The sequence below is a fragment of the Acyrthosiphon pisum genome, chromosome A2 (genome assembly GCF_005508785.2).
Source record: "Acyrthosiphon pisum isolate AL4f chromosome A2, pea_aphid_22Mar2018_4r6ur, whole genome shotgun sequence".
NCBI lineage: Eukaryota > Metazoa > Arthropoda > Insecta > Hemiptera > Aphididae > Acyrthosiphon > Acyrthosiphon pisum.
The window spans coordinates 38,323,950-38,335,771 of NC_042495.1; the positions used below are offsets into that span (position 1 = coordinate 38,323,950).

Genomic DNA, 11,822 nt, shown 5'->3' on the forward strand with positions numbered 1-11,822 from the left:
CGGTTGGACGGCGGTTTGGTTGGCCGCACTGCGCGTCCGCCGCGGTCGTTCCTCCACTTCACTAGTAACCGAGTTGGTGAACGGAACGCGTTACGAGCGTTTACTACTATTATTATTATTCATTCCTCCTCCTTTGCGTACGCGCTATATATATTATTTATTTTATTTTTTTTTTTGTTTTCAAAATGGCCGTGTGTCCACTGTTTGTTGTTTAGAGCGTGCGTCCGCGAAATGTTGTCACGTCCCGTCGCTGATAAAACCAATTCCGATACGTTTGACCAGTTCGCGCGCTGTACATTACACCCGATCGTCACCGCACGCGCTTGCCCGGCCCGTTCCGACGGACACTTGGTTGAATTCGGCGGGTCCCGCTGAATTCCGGTAAGCCTGTCCGTGTATCGCGCGTCGACTAAGTTATTTTTACCGGAAATAGTTTAGCCGTCGCTCCGCCAACTGCGTCTAACCACTGTCGACGGAGCCTTTGCAGCCGCCTGCCCGTAGTGTCGACGGCTTCCGGCCGTGATCAGTGGTGGTCACTGGTCGTCTGAAAGGATCAAAAATCACATACATTTTGTTCTTCCTGCGATGACCGTTGTGGACCCATGTTCGACGCAATGACTGACACCAAGCGGCGAGTGAAGTTGTATGCCCTGAATGCCGATCGTCAATGGGACGACCGTGGCACGGGGCATGTGTCGTGCACATACGTTGAACGGCTCAAAGGCGTTTCTCTTTTGGTTCGAGCCGAAGCCGATGGTTAGTATCTTTTTAATCAAGTGCTCTGCTACGTTTGGTGGACACCTTCAGGTTTACCTACTTTGTGGTCTATTGTTATTGTTTGATTTGTTTCTACTAAGTATCTTCCTAACATCTAAGCTTATCTGGATTATGATCAATAATTCTATTAGTACCTACCATTCTTGTTAAGACATTTTAACATTGCTCTCTACAATTCCTCTTTGAATAGGATAATTGTAGCCCAATCATTTTACCATTTTAGTGTACCTACCTATCTATCATCTTCAAAAGTGTTCTCTCATCACTGAAAAATATTGAGTGCCTATTATTTAATTAGTTTTATTAGTAATAATACATATTAATAGTTTAGTTAATGCTAAGAGCCAATAGGTTTTTTTTATGAATTCAACAAATACCTAGTACCTATAGGTTTATTTAAAATGTAAAGTAGTAGGTAGGTACTCATAATAAGGAATGAATTCCAACATGAATGTTTAACAAATCATGCATTTTAAATGATAAGTATGTAAGTAATTACCAATCAATTATAATTTTTAATGTCATTAGTGATTGGTTAATTAATGTAGGTACTCATATTAATAATCTAATTTGTAAGTATTATGATTTGCCATTATTTATTACATAGGCAAATTAAAAAAAAAATCTAAATATTTAGGATCATTTATTCTTTGAGTAGTACCTATTATTTACCTATTTTACTGAAACAAAGAAATGCATTTTTTTTTTTTAATAAAAATGTTACATATTGGACCCTGTATTATGCAGTCTTCAACTACCTTTTTGAATGTAACAATAATGACAAATATTAATTCTTTTTATTAAATTATGTTCTTCCTACTTATTTTAACAAACATTTAGGTAGGTACCATGAATTAGAGATTCATATTTTAAAATACATATAGGTAGGTAGGTATTTATTTAATTATTTCAAACATTTTTAATTTAGAATGTTTTATAAATGCTAATAATTAGGTAATGATGTATTTTAAGTTGTGTTACTCTAATATAAGCTTTCTAATATAATACAATTAAGTAAATTAAATTTTGTTTAGGTGCTCTTTTATTAGAATCAAAAATTCAACACGATACAGTCTATCAAAAACAACAAGTTAGTTTATTTTATTTGATGTTTAAATTATAATTGTTTCTAATACCTTTTTATCTAAAAATCAATATTTATTAATTCTATTAAATACAGGACACACTAATTGTTTGGTCTGAAGCTGATAATTTTGACTTGGCATTAAGTTTTCAAGAAAAAGCTGGTTGTGAAGAAATATGGGAAAAAATTTGTAGTGTTCAAGGAAAAGACCCAACGATAGAAACTACTCAAGATATTGTTGAAGAGTCTGAAGATGAGCGGTTTGATGATCTGTCAGATTCAGCCCCTCCTGTTGAATTACCGCTATGTGAAATTGGAAGACTTAAAGAAATTAAAGACGTAATTTAAACAAATAAATTATTGAAATACATTTTTCCTGACAAATAATTTTATTTATAGCTTTTTATCACTTGTATGGCCACACCTTTAAATAAAGATAGGTTAGCTGAAGCTATTGAAAATGATGGCTATGTACGCAAGTTGGTGAAATTATTCAACCTGTGTGAAGATCTCAATAATTTGGAAGGTCTTCATTGTTTATATGACATTATCAAAAACATTTTCCTTATCAATAAAAATGCTTTGTTTGAAATGCTTTTTGCCGGTAAATATATAAAATCAAATGAAACTTGTATAATTTATATTAAAATAATTTATTTTTGTTTTAGATGATATTATATTTGATGTCATTGGCTGTTTAGAGTATGATCCAACTTTACCTATCCGTAAATACCATAGACATCATTTAAAGAATGTTTCAAAGTAAATTATTCTAAAAATAACTGATTTTCATAAATTACGTTGAGCCTATTTTGTTTTGTTTTTAGATTTAAAGAAGTCATTCTGATAACTAATCTCGAGTTATTGAACAAAATACATCAGACACATAGAGTGCAGTACATTCAGGATGTGGTTCTTCCAACACCATCTGTATTTGAGGATAATATGTTATCTGCATTAAGTAGTTTTATTTTTTTCAATAAAGTGGAAATCGTCACTTTAATACAAGTAAATACATTATTTTTTTTTTCAAGTGCTACAATTTTATCTGGTATTTTATTACATCCTTATAATAAAAATTGTAGGAAGACGAAAAGTTTTTACCAGATCTGTTAGGTCAACTTCAAGATGAAAGCACGCCAGACTCCAGGAAACTGGAATTAGTGCAATTCCTCAAGGAATTCTGCAATTTTTCACAAAATTTACAGCCCCCACAAAAAGAAGGATTCTTCAGAGTGAGTATTTGGTCACTACATTTTTTAATTTCTTTTACGACTAAATTTCTTTTCAATTTTGTAGACTCTGACATCTCTGGGTATTTTACCAATGCTTGAAATGACTTTAATGTCTGAAGATGTGAATATTAAGCAGGCTGCCATTGACATTCTTACCATTCTTGTTGAATTCTCACCTTCTGTTATACGAGAATACATTCTTCAGCAGTCTTCAGATACCGGTGAGACATATTACTTATTAGTAAACGCTATCTTCAAATTTGAATTCTTTTATTTTTCAACTTAATTAAATTATCTATCACATTTTTATGATTCTATGAGTATTTTAGATGTTTCCTTGTAAGCATTTTAAGTTTTTATAATACAAGTAAAAGTAGTAGACCGTTAATTGTGCACAACTATTCTGAGAGTATACAAAATATAGTGTTATAAATATTTTAAATCTGATGCACTAAAAGACATTGTTTTTATCTGAAGAATTTACATAGATAATGTTCTTATATTTTAAAACAATCCTCTTGTATATTATAATTTAGTTATTACTTGTTTATTGTTATGTCATATAAAAAGTAAGCCCTTACCACTGGGTGATCGTCCGTTTTACATGGTATTTTTATATACTGTTACAACACTTTCAAATAATAGTAAATAATAGTAATTTATTTGTAGCTCACTTCATAACTATCAACATTTTACATTTTACATTTAATATGTTTTTGTCGTAAAAATTTGATATCAGTATTAAAATACATAGCAGGAAATAACTTATTCAAATTAATTTTTAACAATATTTTAAAATAAGCTAATAACTTTGTAATGTAGATACACACTTTAAATTACACGTCATAATATAGTGACTAGCAAACCATATACTAACATGATTAAAATATTATAAGAATTATTTACTCTTTTTGCATAAATATATCACATACTAGACAAATCTACACGTAAGATAACAGTGAAACAGATACAGAAGAATATTGAGATTTTAAAGTTAAGTCCATATGGTCACTTGATGGCTGGTTGATACTATATAAGTACCATTTAGTTAAATAAATATAAAGTTAATATACGTATATATTATCTCTATTCTAAAATCTAAAGTATTTTTTTTATTTTATTAAATTTCACTAATATTTTTTTTATTCTGAAATCTTGAATTTTTATAATAAATGCTTCTTCTACCATCTGATTTGTATATTTTAAAACATCATCAAATACTAACACTAGGTTATATTTAAGAATTAATTTCATTAATTTTCTACCTTATTCGTCACAACCTGCATGTGTTTTCTGTCTTGCACACATACACACGTGTAATGTATTATAAAACATATTTATTTACCTGCTTCTTACTACATTTTATTTATAGTTATTTATAGAACTAATATAGAATTTATATTAGTTATTTATAGACTTTTTGTTGAGGAAAACTGCTTAGCAAAGAGATTTTTCTATATTTTTACTTAGCCTACTTGAATAAATTAATTGTAAATTAAAAATTCATATAATTTATTTTAAAATCTACATACAAATACATTTTCACTTGAACTCGGTTTAAAGTTCAGTTCTGCATACGTCACTGCACAGTTTGTTCTACTAAACTAATAATAAACTGTTGTGACAATTCAGCACATATTTTATTTATTATGTTAAATGATTAAGACAGAAAAAATATGGGTGGTCCAACATGCTCTTAATGTTGACCCTTTCCTCTAATCACCAATCTTTTTTATCTGTTCTTATCAATCACCATTTCTATGCCATTGCTTATTTCCAATATTTGTTTAGGTCCTGTAATAATTGTACTGGTCCTAGCAGTTCCCAATCCCAACTTTCTAGAATAGTATACCACAGTGGCAGACTGAACTTAAATTTTATAATTGAGTACTTACCACCCCCCCCCCCTTCCACCATTTTTACTATTAACAAAGTTATGATGTAAATAAATTGTGGCCGAAAGAGCCAAGAGGTCGGGCCTTGGAATGTAATTCTGCGCCACAGTCACGAGGTGATCTTGTGTTCTTTATACATGCACAATTTATTTTCCTGCTTTTCATTATTGCTAATATAATGTTTCAGTTTCCTCTTCCAGTGTTCCAGTTTCAGCTCATAGAGCCTTTTATGGAGATTTTCCTATCAAATATTGCGATGTTAGCTTTCTTTTTAGTTTCTACTTTGTTTATTACTAATACACAATGATAAACATTTAATTTATACTCTATATATTTAAAACAGAATGTTATTTCGTTTATAAATAAAAATAATTAATAAATGATAAGAAATCCAGATATTTAAATTAAATATATTTATTTTTTACTCTTCAGCATTACAATCAGTTTTTATTCAATTTATTTATATATTTTTTAGTGACTCAAGCAAATGGAAGTGAAGTAGAATTGATGCTAATGAATGTGATCATTGAACAGATGATATGTGATACAGATCCTGATCTCGGGCGTGCTGTCCAGTTAATGGGTGTTATACGGGTATTAATTGATCCTGAAAACATGTTGCCTTCACTAAGCAAAGTAGAAAAAACTGATTTTCTCAACTATTTTTACAAACACAGTGTCCAGATTCTCATAGGTATTTGCTGCACAAATTACTTATGCTCTTAAACAATAAAAAGAAGCTTTTACATTTAGTATAATTTTTTTATTTTAGCACCATTATTGGCAAATACAGTGGATGGTGAGCCAGCACGAGATGATTACCAAAATGCACAGTTATTGGCACACATCCTTGAATTGCTGACATTTTGTGTAGAACATCATTCATATCATATAAAAACTTGCATTCTGAACAAAGATTTATTGAAACGTGTATTGGTACTAATGAAGTCTGCCCATAAATTTTTAGTATTAGGAGCCTTACGTTTCATGAGGAAAATTGTTGCACTCAAAGACGAGTTTTATAACCGTTATATTATGAAGGGATGTTTATTTGGTCCTGTTATTGATTGTCTACTAGATAATAATGGCCGATACAATTTACTCGATTCTGCCATTATTGAATTATTTGAATTTATAAAACTTGAAGATATAAAAATTTTGATAGCACATGTTGTTGAAAATTATGGTAAAAAGTTTGAACACATTGATTATGTACAAACCTTCAAAGCCCTCAGGATACGCCATAGTCAGCAAACTGAAAAATCAAAAGAAAAACCTATTACAAGGTATGTTCAGAGTTCTAGAAGATATTATTATAAATAATTTATAATCTATTTACTCAGTTGTATTACTAGTGTTACTGTATCCACTGGTCGATTTAGAAGAGATCCACGACAAATAGAAGATGAAGAAGAAATATGGTTTAATAACGAAGATGATGAATTTGATGACGGCGAAGCAGTTGTTCCACATACAGGAATGACTGGTTCAACTGAAATTACAGCCTCTGAACAATTGGAATCCATAGGTAGCATTTTTAATTTTTTTTTTTCCAAAAAGATAAATATGTTTAAAATATGTGATGGGTTTATTTATTAGGAAAAAGTATCGACAAGAAATGTGAAGGTAGCAGCACAAAAATATTTGGCACTACGGTAAAAACAACCCCAATTATGAACAATAATTTGGCAGCTACTCCGGCATTGAGTTCATCACCTGAAGATTCAAAAAATAGTTCTCTTTTGAAAAAAGTTAGTTATTTTATATCAAATTTCATTATTGGGCCGTATTCATAGTCAACGCCTATGATTAAGTAGTCTATAACTTAAGCTATACTCATGACTCAAATGAGATTTTGGCTTAAGAAAAAAAATTACATACTTGTTTTTTTTAAGGTTGGTCGAGAACTACCTTAAGCATTGCTTTTAGTTATTATCACAAATTTTTTATTTTTTAAATTATCAAAATTAGCTTAAAAGGTTGTGATTCCTGCATGTGTTGTCTTCGTTTTACAAATGCGTAACATACTAAATTTTACACTCAGCAGACCCCATGAGTATTTTAAAAAGTACAAACAATTTACAATTTTAAAATACTCATAACTCGCTTTAAAATTAAAATATAAAAGCCCATGAGGTTTCCTAGATCTTACCTTTAGATTTTATAAGAAGTCAATTCACTCTAATTCTTAAATTAATAGACCTACACGTTAAATTTGTTATGTTACGTACTTGTAAGACGGAGACAATAAATGCGACTGTCATGTCCTCAGCATCGACTATGAATACGGCACATTATCTCATTATTCCGTAATGGATTAATAGTAAAGAACCATAAACTCTTATTGTTAAATTAATTGATTTTTTTTTTCAAAAATTATTTTTGATTTAATATTTAATTAATATCCCCAGGCTTTAGTTGACTATGAAGGTGATTCAGATGAAGAAGAAGATGAAAATGGAGATTTAAAATCGCCAACCAAGAGGCCCCGTTATACATAATATGTTTTGTAAATTTTCTTATATCTATAATTTGAATAATAATTTACCTGTTTTGTTATACAAAACAAGCGCCAACACTTGATAATTTTAAGTTATAGACTAAATGACATCACCCCTGTGTAAATAATAATCATGCTAAGTATGATACGCCTTATAGATGTTTTCATAAATAATGTGTAAAGCTAGGTAAATGTTGCTTTAAAACATTTCTATTTTCATTTTTTACCCAAAACCAATTCTTGTATATTTGACTTTCCTTTGGACTGTTAATATCGATCAGTACTTAATGATAACTATTATTGTAATTACAATAACAAAAAAAAAAAAAAAATTGTACCTGGTTTATATTTCTCAAAAGGAGCAATCAAACTAACTAACAAGTTAACTATTAAATATTGGTATGAGGAAGACCATTTTATTTTTATGTTGTTTTAAAGTGATCTTTAAATTACTGCAATTTTTGTTGTGATATTTTAAACTCTTAATTTGTTTTTCTTTTTGTTTTTGTACAAATGTCGCTGTTCAAATGCTGCGATCCACAATTGTAATTGATTTCATACAAACCGTAGAGCTTTTTGTAGATATTTTCATGTCAATGGTGTATATTAAAAAATTATACAATATCGATTTTTAGAGTTGACCTATTTTTTTATTACAATTTTCAACGTGAAATGTAATTATATTAAAATAAAAATGTATAAAACTAATAGATATAAAGAAATATATGTAATATGGTACTAAACATTTAGGTAAGAATAGTGTTATTTCCCTTCAAGACAAATGGTTAAGATAACTTGTTTGTCTTTTGATTGAATTGTTTGTAATAATTTAAGACTGAAAAATGTCACTTGAATGTAATGGGGCAAACATAAAACATTTCTTTAAACAAAAATATAGGACCAAAAACAAATCTCTTTTCTAAAAAAAAAAATCAATAAAATCTTTAATTCGTCAAAGTTGTTAATTGACTATTTTGTGTAATAGTTATGATATGTTACTATTGTTCATCAGAAGTTAGTATGGCAATAAAATAGTTAAGATTTTCTTAATTATGTCTGTTAATTAAAATAAATAAATGCATTTTTGTTTAAATTTATTATTGTATCGTTCATTTCACGGGTTGATGGAAGTAATAATTAGATATGGTGATTTATTTTGTTAAAATATCTCAAGATTCAAAAGAAGTGCAAGCTTGCTTTAACAAGTTAACAATGTCAATTTTTATTTGACTAAAAATGATCTGGGTACTTCATATAATATATCTTTATAATGTTAAATTCCCAATGAGATGTGTATACATTTCTTCGATTATTTGCACATAAATGGTATGAAGTTGATCATTCATGTGTGTATACCAGTTATTACCAAAATGTTAATAAATATGTTTTTTATTTTTACATACTACATAATTATTTATTTTTCCATTAACAAAAAACAAACTAAATCTTCAAATAATTAAATAGCTATTATGTTACTTATATTCCAATATTTTATATATTTTTATTATATGAGAATATAATTTTTATATAATATGATATGTAACACTTGTCAAAATGTTGACTACTTCTGAGCAAATTGATAATGTCTACTTAACAATTAAATACATTCACATACTGAACGTATGATTATTTGTTAGACTCCAATATAAAATCCCCCCCTCATTGGCTACATTTGCTATTTTTTACACTAAATCCAGAACTCACTCGCACATGACCCACCCACCCCTTAAAATTATCTGGCACCTGTCCTTCAAAATCACGGTCAACATGCCACTGAGAGATAATAAATCAATTAAATACATAATTTTCAATGAATACATTTTTAGCTGTTTATTTTAAGTTATGCATTGAGATATACTGTATGTGTATGTTTTCAAAATGGTTCCATTTTTCAATAGTAGAAAAAAAAAACTTATTGATTGATTTACTAATTGATTCATATGTGATAACTGATAAGTCAACAGCTGCAGTTTCATAGTGCACGGTCATCTTAATACACTGTTGGGTAAAATAAAAATTTTCAGGAATACATTTACTGAGAAAGTGACTGTATATATGGTGATAAAAGAATCGCCCTGTACTCTTGTAAACTAGTTTGTTCATCTCGCATGGTTATTAGTTATTACTTATTACTCTCATTATTTTTCCATACTTTGTACTATTTATTTGAATTCTGATATTCAGAATTATTGATTGTACTTAAATTGAACCATATTTGCAAATACTTGGATTTTGTAAGTAATTTGATGAGGGTGTAATATCCTTTGGTATTATAAATAATAATCTTTTTAAAATAAGTTCTTTCACCCCTTTTTTACTTGTTTAGAAGTTTTGTTTCAAAATTGCAGGTGTACTTATGTAGGTAGATATGAATAAAATATAATTTAAGAGTTATACTTTATGTACTTACTAATGATAAAAGTATATTATATTCTTTGGAAATTGTCCGAGTACAATAGGATCTGAACTAAATATTACATCTATTTTGTTTTATAATTGGTGCAAGACCATTATTGAGAACTATTATCTTCATAGGCTATACTTATCTAGGTAGGTATAGCCATAGGCGCAAATAGCATTTGGATTGGGGGGGCTGGCTAAAGCCTTACTTTGATAATATTGAATACGCTTAAAACAAAATGTAGGAAATGTTTGGGGGGTTATGGACATTTTTGGGAAGGCTTAACCCCTAAAGCCCCCCCCCCCTATTAGCGCCTATGAACCTATGGTAATAATCGGGGCTCGTAAGTTTATGCATCTGCATGTTTTTTTTGGTACACAGGAAAACATGCTAACTGAGATACAAATCCGTTTCATAACAATAGTAATAATGAATTAATAATAATAATTATGAAGTTTGATAGTGTATGTTTTTGCATGTTTTGGGTGTAAAGGCATATTTGGCATATAGTCGATTTTTTACAGTCGTTAGTGCATATTATTTCATAAAATTATTTTTTAGGCATATTTGAAAAGTTTCTTGTTTCTTATTTACTTTCCTGCTTACAAAATTATAATGTTTTGATTTATTTTTATTCAGTGAGTGACTATGATTACTTAGTGTTCTAGTACATACTTATTTAGATTTTATACGTTTTACGAAATATCGCGGAAACAATGTAATCGCTACCACTACCATCTTTCACCGTATAAAGTGGCAGCTTCTCACCAACCAGTATTTATAATTTTGAACATTAGTACAGTATTATAGTTTTCTTACACTCGCCGATGAGTTTACTCATATGAGTCGTATGCGTTTGTCCGTTCAATTTGAATTTTTTTAAATTTATGGGTTACCTAATTCTTATTATTTTAAAATGTTCTCATGATTTTTTTACATAATGCATATTTTGAGTGCAAAATTTAAAAATGTTAGGGTATATAAATGCATATTTTCGAACTTTTTGGTGCATGAAGTAACGAGCCCTGGTAATAATATATACCGTATAGCACATACAGTTTACCTTATATCTACCTACGGTCGTTTAAATTTCATTTTAAATGTGTTATAATTTTCAAAGAAATCATGTGCTTGACAATTTTCAGTAAAAATATAGCAAGGTTCTCATTTGAAAAAATTAAGTTTGTAATACTACAGAATGTTTCTTAGGTAAACGGTTAACGGTAGGTAGTAGGTACCTATTGAAAAGTGAAAACATAGCAAAATATACTTTTTCGTGATCGAAAATGTATGTATATCTATTTAAAAATGCTATAAATCAGAATTGGAAAATCAACATATAAGTAAAAGATAGAGTGATGTGGTGGTGACTGGTGAGCATGATCGGCGAAACACTCTGTATAGTACCTACGTGCATTAATTTGTTTATTAATTTGGTCATGAAATACGAAAATATAATTTAATGCGTTATACTATGCGATATCCCGTGGTAAACGATGAATAAATATTACTAAAAATAATAATATAGTTGTGTACATAATATTTCGAGTATGGGTTTGACTGGATTGAGTTTGTCAATGTCAAGATAAATTTTAATATTGTGGTCGCATACATACCTAACCATGTATATATTAATAGTAAATATTGTACTGATATAATCTAATGACAATAATATATTATAATTTATTGTAGAAAGAAAAATGTCTAGATTTGTATAAATGGCGCACTCGTTACCTAATGTAGGTATACCTATAGGTATTTTTTTATTTAATTTATTACTGCATTGGGGTCAGAACACATACAAGGAATTGAAATACGTTCATAAAACAGACGATTTTATATTTGAAAATATTGGTCTATTTGTGTATCTAACAAGGACGTAATTTGCATGAACACGCAGATACTTAAGTATATGTATAAACTAATGCAT

General features: G+C 29.3%; 1 protein-coding gene across 2 annotated transcripts; it reads left to right on the plus strand.

Annotated features, from left to right (window-relative positions):
• LOC100158849 (serine/threonine-protein phosphatase 4 regulatory subunit 3A) lies at positions 1 to 8,585 on the plus strand. 2 transcript variants are annotated; one of them, XM_001944698.5, is made up of 13 exons: positions 1 to 756; positions 1,812 to 1,867; positions 1,958 to 2,200; positions 2,261 to 2,465; positions 2,530 to 2,623; positions 2,689 to 2,869; positions 2,947 to 3,096; positions 3,161 to 3,317; positions 5,467 to 5,685; positions 5,764 to 6,277; positions 6,335 to 6,519; positions 6,591 to 6,742; positions 7,403 to 8,585. In XM_001944698.5, exons 1-13 carry the CDS (start codon positions 603 to 605, stop codon positions 7,490 to 7,492), a joined length of 2,400 nt encoding a protein of 799 aa, XP_001944733.2. In that variant the 5' UTR covers positions 1 to 602; the 3' UTR covers positions 7,493 to 8,585. The 2 variants fall into 2 exon arrangements, with proteins under 2 accessions (XP_001944733.2, XP_008187730.1); XM_008189508.3 differs by having other exon boundaries at positions 6,347 to 6,519.
• Positions 8,586 to 11,822: the final 3,237 nt, after the last annotated feature.